General features: G+C 37.2%; 2 protein-coding genes across 6 annotated transcripts in view; one reads left to right on the forward strand and one right to left on the reverse strand.

The window, feature by feature from the left end:
• The window catches only part of dnajc19 (DnaJ heat shock protein family (Hsp40) member C19), a 7,532-nt gene extending 465 nt beyond the window's left edge, over positions 1-7,067 (forward strand). For both annotated transcript variants that reach the window (XM_088912890.1, XM_088912891.1), the window contains exons 2-7: positions 778-829; positions 3,113-3,186; positions 3,782-3,861; positions 4,265-4,335; positions 4,574-4,681; positions 6,620-7,067. In XM_088912890.1, the coding sequence (XP_088769016.1) occupies positions 778-829; positions 3,113-3,186; positions 3,782-3,861; positions 4,265-4,335; positions 4,574-4,644 (348 nt within the window). In that variant the 3' untranslated portion in view covers positions 4,645-4,681; positions 6,620-7,067. The remainder of the gene's footprint in view (positions 1-777; positions 830-3,112; positions 3,187-3,781; positions 3,862-4,264; positions 4,336-4,573; positions 4,682-6,619) is intronic.
• Positions 5,241-18,330, reverse strand: fxr1 (FMR1 autosomal homolog 1). Of its 4 annotated transcripts, none has more exons than XM_088912887.1 (17): positions 18,210-18,330; positions 15,455-15,507; positions 14,926-15,019; positions 14,657-14,728; positions 13,623-13,771; positions 13,234-13,327; positions 12,994-13,110; positions 12,456-12,626; positions 12,258-12,336; positions 12,072-12,181; positions 11,401-11,487; positions 11,095-11,305; positions 9,790-10,002; positions 9,285-9,485; positions 8,464-8,544; positions 6,596-6,684; positions 5,241-6,241 (listed from the first exon to the last, which is right to left on the reverse strand). In XM_088912887.1, exons 1-17 carry the CDS (start codon positions 18,258-18,260, stop codon positions 6,065-6,067), a joined length of 2,049 nt encoding a protein of 682 aa, XP_088769013.1. In that variant the 5' UTR covers positions 18,261-18,330; the 3' UTR covers positions 5,241-6,064. The 4 variants fall into 4 exon arrangements, with proteins under 4 accessions (XP_088769013.1, XP_088769012.1, XP_088769015.1 ...); XM_088912886.1 differs by having other exon boundaries at positions 11,401-11,493; XM_088912889.1 differs by lacking the exon at positions 8,464-8,544.
• Positions 18,331-22,300: the final 3,970 nt, after the last annotated feature.

The following is a 22,300-nucleotide window of genomic DNA, read 5'->3' on the forward strand; positions in this document are numbered from 1 at the left end:
AGAACACATTTCAAGACATAAACGCTATTAAGTCCAGTCATATTGTACTGGGGATAGTGGTTAAGTTGGAGGAATTTGTAAGTAGAAAAAGAACGTTTTGTTATCAGCATTGATACTTGTTTAACTGTATAGATAGATAAGATAAGACTTTATTGATCCCGTAGGGAAATTGATGTGTTACAGCAGTCCACCCCAAGACAAGCAAAAACAGACATCGGAATAGACGAAAAGTTATACAAAATAAATATGTAAAAATAAATACATAGGTGTGTGCAAAATATGATGATCATAGTCACTGTAAAAACAATAAAAATATGTGCAAAATGTGCATAGGTTTATACAGATTGATTGTCCAAAAAGTACAATGGAGCAACATGCTGTCCATAGAGGAGCAGATGAAGGGCTAACAGTCCTAGCCTAGGGCAGCGTTATACACCCTGACAGCCGCCGGGAGGAAAGACCTGCGGAAAATTTACATCCTAAAAAAAAAAAAACTGTATAAATATTACATAACGGTCAGTCACTATTTGTCATTTTGGAAGTCCGGAGGTTACTGGAATTGTTTTCCTGAGAAAACCCCAGTAACAGGAAATTGAGGATGTAAATGTAAATAATTAAGAATTACAACGTGTAATTTCGCACTGATGAAGTGCTGGCGGTTATTGTTGCCTATCTCCCTGTCTTTTCTAGTCTGCAGATGAAAGTGTAATTATTTTTTTCATCTATCAATTAGAGCGACTGTGTAATCAAGGGTCTTTGTCTTGCTTTTATTTGCAGGCCAGCACTATGATAGCAGTTGGCCTGACAGTAGCGGCTGCGGGATTCGCTGGTTGGTAAATTGAAGACATTCTGTACCAAGTTACCTCTTTATATCGAATTAAGGGTTTTAAAAACTATTTTACATCATAACCGATTCACTTTTCCCTTTCATTTTTAAATAATGGTTTTCAAGTATTAATGTTTGTATGTTGAATTCAAAATTTGACACCACACAAGCCTGTGCCACTTTATAAAATGCTTTGAAGTTCGGTGATTCTTTTGACTTTTATGGCTTTCTACAGTAATAGTTCAGAAGGCTCGTGGTGAAGTGCAGCATTCTTAGTTGTATTTAAAGAATAACAAGTGAAGTATGTGTAAACTTGTTTGTCTATGCTGCACAGACTAATAAAAGCATCAGAGTCCAGAGTTAATATATTCTCAGGATTCCTGGTTTTACAGGTGACTTGAATAGTGGTTGATTTTTTCTAATCCCTGTTTTTGATGTCTTATTCTGTGCTCTTTCCAGTGGCGTGCTGTGACGCAAACATATAGCATTTTGTGCATGGTATAAAACTTTATGTAATGTGCACACAATGATTACATCCAGCCAAGAAGTTAATTCTGGCAGCAAGTCAACTATAATGAAAGCTTTGTGCTTGCCTTACTGAAATCTAAATTTCATTTGTCTTTTTTCAGAAAGGGCTGTGCTTTATAACCCATTAGGGAACACAGATACCCAAGCGGTTTCTATGGGACAGCCAGCAGGGCTTCAGATGTTCACTGACCAGGTAGTTGCGTGGAAGTGTCTGTCTGTGCTTTAAAGCAGAGGAAGACCCTCCCGCCATTATAGTAGAGTAGAGTAAGGTCAGAACTGAGAATATATACTGAGAGCTCATTTAGGCATCTGTCTCCTCTCACTTGTTGTGCTTAGATGCCTGTGCACTCAGCTCCGACAACTTTTTAAAACTAAACAATAGTTTGCTTTTTGAGAACTGTCAGAAGTTTCATTACTCTAGCGAGTACCAAACCGGATATTGTGTATCTCCTTTGGAATCATGTCAGCAGCACGTCCCACATTGTGGACATTATAGAGGAAGAGGAGGAACATAAAGTTTGTCAGTCAGAGCTGCTCTGCTTCGAGTGATAGTTCCACCTCAAGGTCAAACAGAGGGCAATCTCCTTTCCCTGTTTCGAAGACCACCTTGCAAAAAAGTGCAATTCTTTCCAAATATTTTAAGAAAGTCATTCTTTACTGTGACCAGCATTTTTGGCAATGACAGTATGGACTATACTGCTTTGAACAAGACATTTTGAATCTTGTTTGTCCCATAAGGAAGTTTCTCACTGTCTTGTGTAACTGAAGATCGCTATGAGCTTGTCCAGATGTCCAAGCAGTTTACAAGTGTTGCTGGTGAGCTCTGTGACATCATTGACAAAAAGTAGACAAGGCTAGCAGAAGAGTGTCTCCAGAGATCTTGTAGATTGCTTCAGTGGAATACACTTTCAAGCCTTACCCTGCTTTTCTGTATGTGCTCTCATAAGTTTAATTTTATATTCTTGTCTGCAAGAAAATAATTCTTTATCCATTTACACTTCAGCTCTTGACATGTTCATCCCATGATGCAACACAGATAGACACTATTGACCTGTATTCCACAGCAAGGGAGATTCACTTCTTAGCTGCCTTTTCCAAAGTGTGATTTGTAGACAGATCAGCACAATTGACGTCATGTTGATCAGGCAAAGGGATGTAACGTATGCATTACACCAGCTGGAAAAAAAGGGTGATTTCTTAGATCCTGACCTACATCTATCTAGCCTTAAATTCTTTGCATTTATTTGGCGTTTTTCATACCAAAATGCTTTACATACGGGGGGGATTCACTTAATCCACTGATGTGCAGCACCTACCTGTGTGCTTCAGTTGAGTGAAAGCTAGGTAGGTAAAGGGGGAACATTATTGGGGTTAGACTGTACGGAGCCCTGACTGAAAGCTGGCCAGGGCACCACGTTTAACATCCATGCTCTAACAAGCAATTCCACTGGATCTTTAATGACCAAGCTGTTAGGATCTTGGTTTAGGATTTCATCCGAAGTTCAGCACCTTTGCTCACACGCCAGTGCTTAGTTTTGGAAACTCTGGTCCTGGGGGAAGAGTCCCACCTACTGGTCCACAAGTAGCACTCACAGCAGTACCCTGGTTTTCTAATAACTGTAGTGATATAGACTGTTAACATGGTTCGCATATTATTGGGCATGCAAAGCATGAGTTGCAGAAAAAAACGGCACGCCACTGGTTCATTCATGAAAAAATTGAAACGCTTTGCCTGACATCTCACTTTTCCTGTTTTAGGCCGTTACGCTGTGCAGGCAATGAAGCACATGGAACCTCAAGTAAAACAAGCCCTCCAGAGTCTTCCAAAGTCTGTAAGGCAGTCTGCTCCGTCTTTCCAACAAGTTCGGCTTTGCAGAAAATTCAGTATGAAAACTGACCTGCTTATTTCAGATGTTGAAGATTCATATTTAGCCCATTCTATCTATAAAAAGCTGAAATGCTGATGGAAATTATAAACAGATGAATGGTTTTGAAGGATTTCTAATATGTCTGTCTAGCTGATTTTCCTACAGTTGCTATAAATGCTTGTAATTCTCTTAAAAGCCATGGGAATCCAATGTTAAGTTTGCACATGAATCTGGGACTAGATATAACCCCTCACGGGGCTGATGTAAGTAACAGTGTACTCACAGGATTCAGTTCAGGCCCATTGCTCTTGTTGAGCTGTGTCACAGATTTAGATTCTGGTACAGTTAACAAATTAGTTATAATTAGTAATGATACAAAAGTAAAGTAAGTTGCAAATGGAAATAGCCACAATGGAATTACAGAAAGATAAGTGATCCATGCAGGAAGTAGCAACATGTACTATAAATTCATCCTTCTACTAAATCACCAATCAGGCAAGATAAGCAAAATAGCTTCCCTTCCCCCGTATCCTTAATTATGTTCTTTTTACAATTACAGGCTTTCAGTGGTGGGTACTATAGAGGTGGGTTTGAGCCAAAAATGACCAAGAGAGAAGCTGCTCTTATTTTGGGGGTTAGGTATGTCAATTCAGTCTCATATAGTCACCATTAAATAATTTATCATTTTTGTGAAAAGAATAATCGGAATACATTCTTTCTACAGTGATTAAGAATCTACTGATTATAAGTATTGATTATTAATATTATAATTATTGATTATTGATTATATAAGGACAGAGTTGTTAAGATTTTAAGGGCTAGCCCACTTACCTATTTGAAAAAGATGTTCAGTTATTTTAATATATGCACTAACACTTTCACATAAAACTATAAACTGTTGAAATGTAGTTGAGGTTTCCTACCTGCACTTGAAAGTGATGAGAAACCAGTTTACAATCATTCTTAGTTTAAATTAAACATAATTGACTTTAATACCCATGCATCTACCCCCTGGTAAAATTTCACTTTTAATTACCTTTAGCCCTACTGCCAACAAAGCTAAGATAAGAGAAGCACACAGAAAGATAATGGTATTGAATCATCCAGATAGAGGTATGTATAAAATATTGTTCTATTTTATACAATAAATATTTGTTCTCTGCCATTTGTACCAATATGGGCTATTTTATATTCTAGAACTGTGGTATGAATGTGTGTTGTTAGAAAATACATTTTCCTCAGTGTTTCTACAGTGGGCCTGAGAGATCTACTTTAAAGTAAAATAATTCACAGATAGTATAACTGTGATATGTTCATTCTTCCTTATGATTGACGATTGGCTTTTTTTTAGGTGGATCTCCCTATCTGGCAGCAAAAATTAATGAAGCTAAAGACTTGCTTGATGGACAAGCTAAGAAGTAGAGGAGATAAATGGAAGATCTTTTTATTGCACAGAATGGTTGGGATGAGTGTTAAAGATTTTTGAAATAATGTTTGGAATCGTTTTTAGTAGTTATAATAAACACTAAGATGTTTGCACATGTTATTATATGAACATTTTTCACATTTTCCATAACTAACGCAGTGACGTATTTATCTTAATAATACTCTTTTTAGTGGAGAGGTAAGGTATTGTAATCAACTCTTACAGTTTCACAAAATGATGGAAATAGTTTCTCATTTAAATGACAGCTGATGACAAGTACCATTAATCTGAAACCTTCTCCATTAGGCCCTCCATGATGAGCACAGATTAACAGTCTTTGTGTGTAACTGTCTTTTTTGAACATTAAGTTTATTAAAAGATTATAGATTGCCAAAGCAAACATCAACACTGGATCAATGGTAAAATGCAGGCTTTTGAGTTTAATGTTGTCATCAGAGAACTGATTTGACAGAGTAAATAGCTGTCTAACCAAGTAAGCACTGTATATACACACAGGAGTCTTTTTTTATGAAAATGAAAACATTGATACAGAATTGTGAAAGTTAAAAAAGGTAACATTTTCAAGTCGAAAGATGGAAGATCAAGTTTTATTTAAGAACTACCTGCATACAAAACATATTGCACAACAACCAAAAGGATAATTTAAAAAAATCCAGGACTAACCAACAGTTTACATAACAAAAAAAATTCTGGAAATTGATCTTTCAGTAGTTCAATTAATGTTTTGAAACACTTTCAGCCAGTTTAGTGTTTAAACAAAATCTATGCTTTGTTTTTAAATACTGTACATTTTTAAATAAATAAACCAAACAAAGCCCCTTTGCAAAACAGTCACTGCCAATATCTCTCCAGTGTTCCTGCAGACAAGGAGAAGTAAAATCCATTCCTCCAGCATTCTGCAGGAATTGTCTTACAGCATTTAAAAAAATGGACAACAAAGTTTGAGTAAAACAGACCAGTTTCCAGACTGACAAATTCTAATGGGAAAAGTACAATTCAGTGCAATTTTTTGACTGCATTTACTAAATTTCCTCTTATGAAGAAGTGGTTGCATATTAAAACGTAACAAAAGCAGCTAATACTTTCCATAACAGGTATTAGGATGTCAGGGGTCTTCCCGTAATCGTCTTATTCAACAAGAGTTATGTTTTCTACGGCCAGCAAACTTCTTATGTTGAATCTACTTTCTGAAGGCACAACATCTGATAATGTACTTTGAACTTACTAAGTGTAATTTGTACTTATTATATCTTCTGGATCTATCCCATTGCGTTCCAGTATGAAGGAACTGAAAAGTGCGGTAAAAAAATCTGGCAGTCCATATTTCTATCTTTGGCAAGCTTGTACAAGCACTATTGTAACATGAAAGTTACTGTTAGATTTAGATTGAGTTACTTAAGAGACCCCATTCAGCACGGCTTCTTGATTATTTCCATCACCTTGATAAGTTACCTTCTGCATTCTTTCAGTAGGAGTGCATTGAAACTTTCCTAGTTCGTCACCAGATCCATTACTAGGACCGTTTATCATCTTTTCCAATGTGCTGTGTTCTTCTATGAGATCAACTTGCCCCTAACACAGAAAAAAGGCATGTTGAAACACCAAGTCAATCATCACTTACCATAAACAGGACCAGTTTCTATGCCGGATTAAAAGACTTAGAAAGATGCAGGTTTTCATGCATGTACTTGTGTTTAAAAATGTAAGGAAAAAAGCAAGAAGTTAAACCAATTCAAGAATCACATTATAACTGTCTCATGATGCAAAGGTTTGTCAGTGTTATGTTGCAGTTTACTGTATGGTAGTGGTTAAAAAAAAAACTTTTTATACTACTACACTTGTTACCGCCAAACATCGTATTACAATTAAATTAGTGTTTTAATTATACTAAATGCTCCCCCCCCCAATAAGTGACTGAAGGCTTACCATTTCCTTTTTGTTCTTTTTCAGATTATCCTTTGGTGGGTTTTGTCTGCTCTGTGATTCAGCACGTGATATATAATCCGCCACCGTAACTAGAACACAAAGAATTCTAAAGGTTCATCTACTGAATTATAGTTTAATGCATAAAAAAACGGATTTTAGGAAGAATAAATTGTCCTTATGCTCAATCAGGAATAGTTTTGTTTTCTGGAAAAAAAAATCATGACTAGTGTACAGTAGCTCTTTGCACACTGACCGATGTGGGAAGGGACTGCACGTAGTAGTATGGAGAGGCGAATAACTGACCGTTGTGGCATGTAACTAAGTTGTACCTTAGTTGTAACTAAGGTACAGTTGATCCTCTGTATTTTTAATCCTAAAGCTGCAACCCTACAATGTGCTTAGTCCAACAAGGCACATCACTGGTGCTCTTAGATACTCTTACTCTATCATAATAAAAAGGGTGTCATAATTATTTAATTCCATGCTTGCATTTTTTGAATTTTTAAAGTTTTTTTGCAAATACTTTTAAGATTTAACAGAAGCAAATGAAATACTATGCTGAGATGTGTTAAATAGTTCTCTGCATACAGCTTCAGCTGTAAGCACTTTCTCAGAAATGGAAGTGTACATTTAGTGAAAGCAGCTTTAACAAAGCATTGATATTGAAAAGGATAAAGCAATGTGCAGTAGAAATTAAATGCAAAGTTCCTCCATGCTATAAATTTTTATTTTTAAGTCTTTTCCCCTTGCCATTATTACTGTTCTACACAGTAAACAAAGCTGACTCATCAATAGAAGAAAGGATAAGATGTGTACCACTGTATCTGTTTTCATGAACTGATTAATCAATGCATGACAGATATTTTCTTTAAGGAGTGATTTTCACCATGCACAGAAATGTCAGGGAAAACAAGAAAGGTTAATCACCCTGAAAATGAAATCTTATTGCTGTACATACAGAACAGACAGTTTTTCTTTGGCGTATAAACACACCTAAGAAGCAGCCACAGCTACTCCAAAAGTAAACATTAGATCTTAGGCAAAAATACAGCACAGTTGTATTAGAGGTTTAGTTTGTAAGAAGCAGTAACACAGTATTAGTTAACAGTTCAGTCTAAAAAACGAGTCTCCAGTGGCATGCATTGTAAAACGCAGGACTGGGATATAATTTAAGTCCAAACCACAGAACTGGAATTGAACCCCAAAGAGAGAATATGTTCTCAAAATTATAATGTTTTAAAAAGATGGTGTCTCCACATTAAGGACCACCAGTAAACACAGACTAAGGGCCATATTTATAAAACATGTACCAATACCTGAAGTTCTCACTTCTCTTAAGTATAAGAAAATAAATTTGAAAAAAGTAACTTGAAATGTCTTGCAAATTCATTTAAGATCCCTTCAGGTATCTCTGATTTTGTAACATTAGGGTTTTGATACTCTTATATATATGAGCACTTCACAGTAAGAAAAGTACATTGGGATATCAAACTTCCTAGTCATTTTGTGGAAGCAGATTCCTTGGGATCAGACTTACTAGACTTCTTGTCACTGGCAATTAAGTAATATGGCCAACAATAGCCTTCTCTGATTGTAACTTAAATGTTCATCTGATCTGACAAAAAAATGCCTTATCAGTATGGTCCCAAGTGTTGTACAGACTCCATCTCTCCACTGCTTTCTGTCCGCATGGATAGGATCAGGGGATGCAGTTCCATTCTTGTGCCACTTCACTCTGTATTGTTCCTGGAGTAAAGCTGTCGAAAAGGGGGGAGTGCAGGGGCACTGTATACCATTGGCCTAGGGACGGCACATTCTCTCATGCTGCTACCGGACACAGGCCGCAGAGCACTGTGTCCGCCTGTTACCTGGCTGCCTGTCTTCTGCCGGCGGGCGGAAACGCCGCCTGCGGCTACGGTGACGCCGCTGAGGTTTTGCCTCCAAATCATCTACAAAAGGAAATTTGACGAAAACCTCTTTTTCAAGGAAAACTAAAATACTAAATTAATCTATTAGGGGTTGTTCGTTATCTAAAATGCTGCATACATTTAATATCAGTAGTGAACAAAGCTACGAATGTTACAGTAACTCGGACATTATGAGCTTGTTTATTACTGCAATGAAAATTAAAAGACCACCAATCGTAGATTAAACTTTTATAGTATTTCTCTGAATTTTCAAGTGCTTTTTGTCCTAAAGGATCCCTAACATGTATGAGGGTGCCCTCTTCATTAGCCACTGAGGTACAGCACCCATGTGGAGATTAGCAGATCAGGTGGAGAAGGGAACTTTTAAGAAGGCCAGACACTGCAAGCCCACAGTGGAACCTAACCAGGACACCAGGGTTAACATCCCTCCTCTTCTGAAAGGTACTGTGGGATCTTTTAAGAGCAAATAGTCAGGACTTAAGCTTAAAGTCTCAGACAAAGGATGGCACCTCCCAGAGCACAGCGTTACAGTCGCCACATTGGAAGATTAGTCTGGGCCACAGGGAAGATCACCACCTATTGGTTCACCTGCACCACTGACAGCACCAACCTACTGTATACCTTTCTCCCATTCCAGTGACTAAAAGCCCTTCCTTTAATCCTGCTGTAGTAAACCTAACCTTTGGGATACCCTTTTTACATTTGGTATATGATATTATTTTATAAGGCTGTGAATAGCTTGACCCACAAACTCTACTTACCTATACCATTCTCATTGACCGATGCACTATCGGACTCTGTCATGCCATCGATAACTGTGGCGTCCCCATCAGTCCTGCGCCTGCGGGAGCGCCGGCGCCGGCTGGCGCTGTGGTGAGAATCACTGGCGTCCGTGTCAGCGGTCTGGTCCGTTTCAGTGTTGTCCAATATGCTGTAAGGGTTGCTGTCAGGATCTTTGAGCACTACAGGGCGAAAGAACAGGAAATTCTTCACTTGAAGAGTTATTTTTTAGAACACAAAGAAAAGACAGTATTAAAGTAAATTTGTGCATTAACAACATTAATTTGAGCACATGAAGAGGTTTTGAATACAGAACAAGCTGAAATGGGTTGATACCAAATAACTTGCAGACATACAGCAATCAAATAGCAAGTTTCTGAAAGACACACGTAAATGTAAAATGCTGAAAAATATTATTCTGCAACGCTGAGATGGTGCAAAGCACGCTACCAAATAGTAACATGAATAAGGAGCCAAAGGTGGTACCTGAGCTAATGGAGGAGGTGGCACTGCCCCGCCCTGCTGCCCTCCCTCTGCCTCCAGTGCCTCCACGGCCCCTACCCGTCCCCGGCCGCCTCCTGCTGTCCCGCTGGTGCCTCGGCTCCCGGTCGCGGTCTTCCCCTGCCAGGGACCAGTCGCTCAGTTCGTCCTTCCTGTCCGACTCCGTTTCCGATGCATTGGACTGCTCCGAATTTGTGCCTAACGCATAGGGGTCACATCACAGTGTTGCCAACCCACCACCCCCTCACGGTCAGCCAAATGGGTTGTGCGATAAACACTTCTACATTCGATCTGACTGCTGGTATTTCATATTAACCTGCCATTTCTAGAGTTTTACTTAAAATAGGAAAACTCTGAACATTAAGGTTCAATCTTTAAAAATTATCAACTGGTAAAAGGCATGTATTATCGATTACTGCCAGGCGTTGGTACAGTATTATGAACTTGTATATTCTGTGTGCTTGGAATCCTAAGTGTCAACAAAGTTTTTTTTAAGCAAGCAGGTTTGCTTATTTCTACATGCTTTATTTTAGGAATACCATAATCAATTAAATGTTTGGCAGTCTGAGTCCATTACTTGGAGAATTGGCCTGTTTTTATCTGAGTTAAAGTGGTTAACTAGGCAGCCGTATGGCTGGTGATTAGTGCTCCGTACTAATCCAGACTGAAGAGTTGTCCCAAACAGGATGCTACTGACATTGAAATAACAGCATGAAAAAAACATTTAATTGTTATTCTATCGTTAAGTAAATTAAAATAAATATAATTAAAAATTAATTAATGCACATGATTGGGAATCAGACTTTGTGATTCCATGAAAAAGAACAGTGTTTGATGCCATGAAAATCAAACTGAAATTTAAATAAGAATGGTTACAAGTGAGAGGAGGCCATTTGACACACCTTAATCCACTTAATCCAAGGACCTCAATGAGCTTTTGATTATCAAGCTGAAATTCAGCATCGTATTGTTGGCAAGATATATAGATTTCACATCTTTATCATTGTTTTACTCAGATGTAAGAAACAGTAAGAAACAACACACTGCACACAGACGTTACTTCCATGCTGAGAGTCAAATGTTTCTGCTGTTGAGCCTTCTGGTGTGTGACGTAGTAAAACTATTTACAACTTTGAAGAATGACTGGAAAGCCACATCACTGAACCTGTCCAATTCAGTCATACCCTCACAGAAAATGCAGTAGCATTTTTCAGTAGTGGCTTTTCTGAACATGACCCTGACATCTGTGCTGATCACAGTGGAGGTCCATCAGCCACGAGGAGGAGTTACCATATCCAGAGGTGTAGTTGGGGCCCCTGCGTCCCCGGCCTCGGCCGCTGTAGGAGCGGCTGCCATGCAGGGAGGAAGCAGAGGTGCTCTCGTCCGTCGTGTAGCCTTTATCTTTCTCAGCAGTCCGGCTGGACGAAGGCCTGAAGCCCATCCCTATCTGCCGGAGCTGTTCATCTATCTGCAGCCTTTCCATTCTCAGCTGTTCGACCTCCTGGAAGCAAGCAGAATTCATGAAGATTAACTTAGGTGGGAGCTGTTGTTCCTTTAACTAGCCTTTAATTTTAAGGATGACTGGTACGAACTTACATTAAGGTAGGAAATGTGATACTCCAGAAGAACATGAACGTTCCCAATACTCTCCTTTGTGCCAACAAATGTGAAAGGAACCATTCCCTGCATCAATAGACCAAAATTAACATGTTATTCTGACTATTCTTTTGAGATAAAATAAAAACGCCTCAATACAAACTGATTGTGACATCCCAGCACACAATTTCCTGAATTTCTTCACCTCAGTTTCATATTTTTTATTGTATCACTCTGACATCATGTCACCATGCAGTTTTAATTTTTAGCTTTGTGGAGTACATAAACATAAAGGGTTTTTATGAAAACTTGAATGTTGTTAAAACAGAACATTCACCAAAGCAAACCACTGCTGGACACAAAATTCAAATAGTTCAAGTAGGTAGCTGCTTCAGCATGCCTAGGAACAAGTAAAGGTTTACTCCATGCTGAAAAGAGAAGAAAAACAAAATTTCAGCTGTGGAGCCGTTCTCCTTTACAAAATTCAAATATTCAAACTGGCTCTTTTCTAGTTGTATCCAAACAAACAAAAAAATTCAAGGTTAAAAAATTATAGTGAACTGAAACATGAGTTACAAGAATTGCATGGATGTGATGGATAACTACACTGTTCCTTTACATTGCTCCTTGTTGTACTTTGGTCAAACTGCAGCAGGAATGTAAGAGTTTACCTCTTCCCTGGGATGTCTGTTGTCATTGTCACCCTCGATTCGGACACGCACAACTCCAGATTTATCCACAATTTCTTGGATGACTTTTCCAGCTTTACCAATAACTTTTCCTGAAAATGTCAAAACACATTTTTAAAAAGTGCTCAAGGCATATTCTTTTAAAGCACAAAACAAAAACTTACTTACCAACCAAATGTCTAGGAACCTGAGCAGAGTCTTCTATAAACTCAAGGTAACTCCTGGCCTTCTTTACTGCTTCAGCACTCTTTAGGGAAAAACATTAGAGGTTTGAAAAAGAAAGAGGTATAGAGAGGTAAATGCATGATAGTACAACTAAGTTATAAAGCAGTTAATGAATAACCAAATTCCAAGCACTTCACTCACCTCTCCATAAATTCTAAACGTACCGCTGTCTTCCTCCAGTTCAATTGCTGTTACTCCTGGCACTTTCCTTGCTTGCTGAATATTGCTGCCATGACTTCCAATGGCAAGACCCATCAAGTCCTCCCTCACAGTAAACTCCTCATGGAAGGCAGCTGCCAGCTGCTTTGTACTCTGTAAGTAATTAACAGAAATAAGCTAGACAATGAAAGGCCAGAAAGGTAGAAACTGAGGTAAAAACTTAAACTTAAATTTCAGAAATAAAAAATAGAGTTGAGTATCACTGAGTACTTAAAAGGTTAGATCAACCACAATCAATAGGTGAAAATGCAATATAAATTAGTCATTTCCAATTTGATACATGCATATAAATGTAAACACTATTTTCCATAACAATGTTAATAACCATATTAGAACAAAGCAGAAAACAGCTAAGCAGAATATTTTAGAAGTAAATTCTACTGAGCTTTCTCTAATGTCTCAGCAAATCTCACGGTGCATTCAGATAGTGAAGTTCAAGCAAGCAAAAGTACATTTGTACCTCCAAGTGTTTCGTAGCTTCTTCATTTCTAGACATGAGCATCAGTTTTGTACGAATACTTCGCAAGTGCATGTCACTCAGTATGTTAACCCTCTTAATTGTGGCTTCATTTGTGGACTAAAGGAAAAGAAAAAAGTTCAATTCAAATCATTGAATAATTAAGATGATACCTTTGTTCGTGTCAAAAAAATCACATCAAACTTATTACTGGAATCACAGAATTAAAACAAAATCTCTCACCAATATGACTAATTGGCCTATTTCCACACTGTAGAAGATGCGACAGGCTCCAATTGCTTTTTTAAAATCCTTATGTGCAAGTTCATTTTCACATCTACAACAATATATTGAAAAAATAAAATTATTAATGACAATGCAAATATCTGGGTGAAAGTTGCAGTTTCACCTGTGCTTTAAATAAACCTTTATATTTTGCCTGGGAAATAGTTACCAATTAAATCATAGTCTATTTAAAACTTAATGGACAACTTCTGCAGAGGTCTAAAATACTTTCCCCATAGTAGCTACTCTTTTCCACTGAAACTTACATTTAAACTTACACATGCTCCTTATAACACACATGTATTACCATATCATATCATTACTATTTTTGTTTATATTCCACTTACGCAGCTCTCAGATCCTCAGGGACTGGTACAGTGCACTTGAAGAAAGTGTTCTTTGTCACAGGTTTGTTAAGATTGACTGGCCGAAGACGCTCAAAGGTGACTATTTCATTGTATGTGGCATCACAAGCAGCGTACTCAATTACATAAAACTAAAAAACATAAAATTGAAAAAGATGAGAAATACTCTAAGCAAAAACTATTCACACTGCCTTCTCTTTCTCTATCGTTTGAAAAATATCTGGTAAATTGGTTAGGATACAGAGATAAGAGTCTGAAAAATCTGAGCCAAAACATGCAGTGTTAAAATTGTACAATGTTCTAGTAAGGCCCTATTTAGAATAAAGAATTTTGGTTGCCATGGTATAGAGATATTATTGCTGCTCTGGAGTCACCAGAGAAAAGAGCAACCGGATACACTCCAGGGCTGAAAAGAATGTCTTATGCTGAAAGGCTAAAAAAGCTGAACTGTTTCAGTTTCGAACAGCGACGACTATGAATGGACCTAAAACAAGTATTCAAGCCCTCAAAAACATTGACCAAATCAACACTTTGATGTTCAAGACCCTCAATAGGAAAACATTAACCAGGAAGTGCATTTAAAAGCAAGAACAGGTGGTACTTCCTTAGACAAAAAATTGTGGGAGTAGAGAAGAAGATAATGAGCCCAGTTGCTGCAGCCAATACTGTGCTTCTTTTAATTAGGAAATGACTGGAGCGATCCTCACATTAACTAGCTACTAACTACCAAACAGGCCAGTTAGGCCAAATGGCCTGCTCTAGTTTGTGACCATCCTTATTCTTATCTCCAGAGACGACACCTGCTCAACCTGCCTGACTGTGTGGATCCCATATTGGTATCATCAGTCACCTTTGGCTACAAGGGATAGTCAAGAAATAAGGCAGCTGATTAAAGGTCAATAAATGTTTATTTCACCAATTCACTGCCTTAAGTGAAAAATAAAGATGAAAAAATATGTGATGCATCACGAACAGAACACAGTAAACTATGGGCTTACACGTCAGCTTTTACTTACATCACCCTTCATCATTCGCACTTTTGCCAGCCACCATCCACATGGCTCCTGATCATTAGCTCTGGAGTAAATCTGAGGAAGGAATTTGAAAAATTAAAAGCCATGAAAAAACAGATAAGCTGACAAACACAAAAGCTGCTGTCTAAAGATTATTTCTGTAAACAATTACCAGTACAGCACACAGGTTTAAAGACAACATGCTCAAAGATTACAGAGCAATTCCACTAATAAAAAACAAACCAGAAAACACAGCAGATTCAAAAATCTACCTCAACTTCTTCACCTTCACCAATTTCCTTTTTTGCATCTGGAGGAGGCGGCAATCGTACATCACTGAAAGGAACCTGCCGTTCTGGTTGCCAGCTTTGAGAAACAAAATCATTACTCTATTGCTGCTACAGCATATTCACTTTCAAGGCTGAAAGATCTGACACTATCCAATAATCACTGCTAATTTAGTCACTATTCTAAGATCTCTCATTAAAACAATAAAAATACATCTTTCAGACATATTTCTTTCATTATTTTTATATAAAGCATAACGTACATTCAAATCAGTTATCATGACAGGCTCCAACAAGTAGCCCCTGCCAGAATCCAATCCAGAAAGCACATTCAGAGGTGCTTGAAAATGCAGAAGGCAGTATTTATATTCCACAAAGCAAAATTGAGAAGCATGAAAATGAGCCACTTCCAACTTGATCAATCCTGAGCTTCCTGTCTTGAATTCTTCCTAAAGCAGCTTGGTTATTAATTATTTTTAAAAAGCCAACACAAAGTTACTGTTAAAATACTTACTTATTTTCAAAGACAATGGTAAGTGAGTCATCATGGACATCTTTGACAAATCCCTAAAACATAAGTAAGGAATTCAAGTTACATCTTAATTACATTTTCCAGAGTTATCCTAACTGCCTTCAGTTATTGTTAGTCATCCAATGTGCATACCCACGCAATACTATTTTAATGTACAAAATGCATTAGAAAGTGTTTACATTTGATGTTTAAAATTAACTGATATTAATGCTTTTTAAACAAGTATTATGCACATAAGAACAATAGTGTAACTCTAGCCATTTAACCATGTGCCTTGGAAAAAGACGACAAACTCATTATATAAACTCATTATTTGCCTTAGACCTTAAAACTAAAACTGACCCAGTTAAATGTATAATTAGTTCAATAACCTTACCAAAAGGCCCCATAGTAGACTCTAAGGAACAGAATTAAAGACCACTGCTGTACACTACTGAAGTAAATGACAGTTTAGGTCCAGTTCCTTGACAGTTTTTCCAATTATGTCAACCTTATAAACCAATGTGTTTATAGATGGTTCTCTAAGGCAGCACAAAAAGCATGATAAAATGTGTTTAAACATATTTCATTCCAACACTGGAGAAAGAAGCCTGTATAGATGTTATGTACATATCTAAACAGAATACATGAAGAAACAAATATCTTAAATCACATACTGTATCTACTGTTAACAACAGTTTATCATTTTCTTCAATAGGAGAAACACATATTTTACATGAAACAAGAATCACATCATTTAATGAGATACTTAAGAGATGCTTTTGCTTTGTGTTAGAGAAGGATTTGCATACCCACACAAGTACAAAGGGCAAAGTGGTGCTGGTTAACAGCATGACTGCTAAAGGACAAATTCCAGAGACTAACACCACTAAACTCTTCTCATTAATTCTCTCCTAAAACTATTTTTTCTTTTCCATCTGTCATAGCTTTTTTATTTTACTTATGTAAGCACTATATGATATTACATTATATAATTATATTATACATTACATTATATTTTATAATAATCTGATTGTGAAAATGTGCTACTTTGGAACTACTTAAACTGCTGTTTTTTTCACTGTATTCAGATTTGTTTAAGTCATACTGTAATAAGTCATTACTTTACCTACAAAAAGTTAAAAAAAGAAAACATAACAGAAATATTTGCGTTAAGTAAAAAGCATCTGTCTTTTGCATAACTAGCTATGTGTAAGCCCATGTTTTAAATATAGCTCAGAGTTCCAAGCTATCCTTTGAACCTGACAACAGCTCAAGATTGACAGTGAACAGCTGTCAGACCACATATTGCTCTGGGATTGAGTGACATTCTAGGAATAACTTCAGCATGATACAATAGCTACTTAATACTATTAACAGATGTATTTTCCTACCATGGACTGAACATGTTAGTTCAACAGACAGTAACAGCTGTCAATACCTAAACATCTAGTAATCACACATCTTAGTGCTTCTGTATTACAAAATTAAAAAGGAAAAGGAAATTAAGAAATGTAAAGGCACAAAGCATTACATTTAGTGTATAAGTCTGATTTTTTTTAAGGAGTCGACAGTACAATAATCTACTTGTTACATATAAGATACAAAAGTGATGCAAGTCAAACTCAACAGTGAAATGACATGCAGCAGGAGCAAACGGAGAGCTCACAATCAAAGACACCGCTAAACTAAACACAGCATTTTCATATGAACACGGGAGACAGATTTCAAGTCACATAAAGACAAACTCTTCAGTGAATGTAACTGCATGCAGTGCTACATACTTTATAAACCAAGCCTCACTCCAATCTTAAATGACATTCCCTTCAACTTCCATTATTACGACAAGGGAGATTCCTTTGTATTAGAATCAGAACGGGTTCTTCTGCTTCAACTGTTTATCATAATCAGTTCCCCTAACAACAGTTAGACCCAACCTAAACATATATCAGTCGTTAGACCTGTCACGCTTTATTTCAGAAATACGAAAAGGCCCTTATTAAAAAGATTCGGCACATCTAAGAGCTGGATTATAAAAACAAAAATATAGTTACGTTACAGACAGCTACTGTTTAGTAGCCTTTGACATATTAACAAGGCTAATGGAACAAAGGAATGGAAATGTCCTTTTCCTATCATCGTGCACATGAAGGGAATGAGATACACGGACGCTTCAGGTGCGTCTCTCAACACATTTGAATCTTCCTGCACTTTTATAAAACTTCTCTTAAACTCGCCAGACCTCCAGGCTGAGCAAGTCAACGGTTTCAGTACTTAAAAATCCCACAGTGATTGCTGATCGTGTTCCACTCATAAAACATTTTGTATAGAATATTAAAAACTATGCCCACAATTAAAATATCAAAGATCCTGTCAAGACGAATAACGTAACAATATAACGAACAATATTAAACCTTACAAATAACATCTGAGATAGGCCTGTATTAACAAGGGAAAGAATATATCAGTCCAAAAAAGTTCAAATATTTAAGTTTACAAATATATATCTTCAGACTGAATACATAATATGGGTTATCAAACTCTAGAATATAAAAATGCATATATACGTGAGTATGTAAATAAACCATAATGTAACTGACAAAAGATCAGACATTTTTGTGTTCTCGTCAAAGGCACTTTCTTACAGACTTATTTAGCAAGAACAATCCCGTGAAAACAACCTGTACATTTCCGTACACAAAGCTTTCTTCTCCTTTTGAGAGAATTTATTTTATCGGAATGATTTGAATGCTTTTACCTTGTAATAAGCTCCGTTGGAGCCACGGACTTCTACCGTCAGTTCCTCCATATTGGCCACGCAATGTACTCTGGGAAAGCATTCTAGAAAGTTACACCGTCACAGAGCCCCGTGCGTCTGCATAGTGGAGTGTACATACGGAGCACATCACTGCACAACATATATACACACAATACATCACTGCACAGCATGTATACACACAGTACATCACTGCACAGAGTACATCACTGCAAGCATGTAAACACACAGTACATCACTGCACAGATTACATCATTAAACAGCATGTACACACACAGTACATCACTACACAGATTACATCACTGCACAGCATGTACTGTATACACACAGTACATCACTGCACAGCATGTATACACACAGTAGATCGCTGCACAGAGTACATCACTGTACAACATGTATATACAGTACATCACTGCACTGAGTACATCACTACACAGCATGTACAGTGCAGTCCGTAAGTATTTAGACAGGGACACATTTTTGTTGTTTTGGCTCTGTACTCCAGTACATTGGATTTGAAATGAAACAATGACTATGAGGTAAAAGTGCAGAATGTCAGCTTTAATCCGAGGGTATTTACGTCTATATTGGGTGAACCACACAGGAATCACAGTCCTTTTTATACAGTACATAGTCCCCCCATTTTAGGGGACCAAAAGTAATTGGACAATTAGCTGCTCAGTTGTTTCTTGGCCAGCTGTGTGTCATTGCAATGTTAGTTTAAGCACAAGAGAGCTGAAAAAGGGTCTAGAGTTGATTCTAGATGTGGCATTTGCATCTGGAGTCTGTTGCTCCAGATGCAAATGAGGACCAAAGAAGTGTCAATGCCAGTGAAGTTGGCCACCATGAGGCTGAAAAATCAGAATAAATCAATTGGAGACATACAGTAGCCCAGACATTAGGTGTGTCAAACTCAACTGGTACATTAAGAAGCAAGAACACAAGAACGCACTTGGATGGCATTTCACTTTGCAGCAGGACAATGACTCCAAACATACTGCTAAAGCAACTATGGAGTTTTTCAGGTCCAAAAAGTGGAATGTTCTTGACTGGCCAAGTCAATCACCTGACCTGAATCCCATTGAGCCTGCATTTCACTTATTGAAGACATGACTGAAGGCAAAAAACAAGCAAAAAACTGAAAATGGCTGCATTATAGGCCTGGCAGAGCATCACCAGGGAAGAAACCAAGCGTCTGCTGATGTCTGTGGGTTGCAGACTTCAGGCAGTCATTGATTGCAAAGGATTCGAAACGAAGTACTAAACATGACAATTTTAAGATTATGTTAATGTGTCCAATTACTTTTGGTCCCCTAAAATGGGGGGAGTATATATAAAAAGGACTGTGATTCCTGTATGGTTCACCCAATATAGACGTAAATACCCTCGAATTAAAGCTGAAATTCTGCACTTTCGCCTCATAGACATTGTTTCATTTCAAATCCAATGTACTGGAGTACAGAGCCAAAACAACAAAAAACGTTCACTATCCAGATACTTACAGACTGCACTGTACTGTATATACACAGTACATCACTGCACAGTATGTAAACACACAGTACATTACTGCACAGCATGTATACACATAGTAAAACACTGCACACTTTATAACACTACACAACATGCGTTATACACACAGAACAACACTGATAGAGTACATCACTGCTTAGTGTATATATAGACACAGTACATTACTGCACAGTGTGTAAACACACAGTACCTCACTGCACAGTACGTACACACTCACTACAACACTTCATAGTGTACTGAAAATGGCTGCACATCACTGCACAGTATATCTACACAGTACAACAATATGCAATGTACAGTATATTCACAGTATAAAACTGCACAGCATACCTCACTGTTCAATGTGTATGCACAAAGTAAAACACTTCTCAGAGTACATCTCCGCACAGTGCATATACATGTACAACAATGCACAATGCAGTCTTCACAAAGAAATGTACCCACAATACTGTACAGCACTGCACGGTGTACATACAGAGTACATCACTGTACAGTAAAATAAATACTTATTATAACACTTAACAAGTACTATATACACCACACAGTACTGTACTACGCAGTATGTACTGTATACACACCGTACAGTTTACGGTACACTGTAGCATAGTACAAATTGAATACTACAGGACTACATAGTATAGCACTGCACTGTTCTGTGTATATAATACCTGTATGAATAATTACACACCTGAAGAATGCTCCACAGCCGAAAAGTTCTGTTTCTTTTCTTTCCTTTCAGCGTGGAATAAACCTTTACCTGTTCCTGTACATGCGATATGATGCTTTTTCTTTTTACATCATTTTAGGAGATTAGTTTTTCAAAGACGTTGTGATTGATAAATGGAATACCGGGGAAGTTATTATATGTCATAATTTTATTGTAAATATGATCGAATAAAACAAGTTTAATGGAATATACATTATTATTTTTTATTCAGGTGCTTTCACTTTCTGTAACGATTATTATTGCGCCGACAAACACAAAAGCGAATGGAAGTGCTGCCACCTGTCGTGCATTGTAAATATTACAGCGGAATTCAGCTAACGGGATTAAATGGTCAAATTATTCCAACACCGTTCTATGAATCCTTTATAACCTTAAAAAACCCTTGTCAAAATTAGTTTATATAGGATACAAAATAAAAAAATAAAATATAATATTTTACTATTATTAATTATGTTTTCATTTACTAAAAAATAATAACCTCTAAGTGACTACTGGACTGCAGGTAAATATAAAATATAATATATACATATCTGAAACCAGTGAAAAGCAAATAAGCAAATTTAGTTAAATGCAGCTTGTGTTTAGATAATGGATTTCAGAATTATTAAGTATTAATGCCATAGCAATATCTTAAAATTCTAACACTGTTGTCAATTTTAATGGTAAAATGATGTACTGTCTTTTTTCCCTTGATTTATTGGAATAAAGTCAGTACTTTACAACCAGTGAGTGTGAAGACTTTGTTAATGCAGCATCTTATGCCTATTAATGGTAATCTGGTTCTCTCAAATTCCATTGCGCTTTAGGAGTCAGGGACACCCTAATGGGTCCTCTTTCTACTGAAGACGCTGTGCAACTGAGGAAGGTGCATATTTTGTTACTTCAGTTTCTTCTAATAACTTAAAAGTTTTTAAAGCACAGCAGAGGTGTCATTCACAGTTCCTCACTAAATAGTATACCATGGAATACATTACTGTTAAATATAAGATCATTTAAAAACTCATTAGTGAGTATTGTAACTAATAGAATCTTAATGCCTCTGAGCATAAACATACTTTAAACAAACAAATAGTGAAGTGCTACAAAACCAGAGAATAGTCTTAACAGTGGCAGTTGTAAGTGTGACACATCACTTAATAAATTCTTCTACATACTTTCATATGCCCCTGCTGATATGGTAGCACTTGCACTCTGTGGTCTTTTCTCAAGATGTTAACACTACTAACTATCCATTTGGTTCAGTGGCTTCTTGCAGGCCTGGCTGTTCTCTATCTTTCAACCCCAGTCAGCTTTAAGGCTATCTGAACCGAAACGTGAGCCAGGTCTGCCCCTGCCCTTAGTAATGCACCAGCAATAATACCTTTTAAATCTGGGCTCTTATATCAGCTTACTTAGTGCAGCACACCAACAGACATGATGTCACTTTACACTCTACAGAATTCATGGCACATAGGATGTGCTGGATCACTCCCACTGCTCTAGACAGGTTGGGTCACTCCTATACTCCTATTTTATGTAGTGCAACACACCAGTTTCTAATATTTTGGAATGGAGTTGTGAAGAAAGCATATATTATATATATATATTTGAAGACCCTAAATCACATCAATAAGAAATGCATAGCACGGGAAACGTCTCAAAGGCCATTATCATACCAGAAGTTATGGCCAAGCACAACATCCTCACTCTCACATTTAAACCAGTTTACAGAGTCTATTATGCTAAGCCTGAACACCAGTGATAGTGATGAATGATTATAAAATACAGTAATCTTCCATGGTACCACCACTGCAATATGACAGGAAAATTTCATTTA

This window comes from Atractosteus spatula, chromosome 4 (assembly GCF_055471065.1).
Source record: "Atractosteus spatula isolate fAtrSpa1 chromosome 4, fAtrSpa1.hap1, whole genome shotgun sequence".
NCBI lineage: Eukaryota > Metazoa > Chordata > Actinopteri > Semionotiformes > Lepisosteidae > Atractosteus > Atractosteus spatula.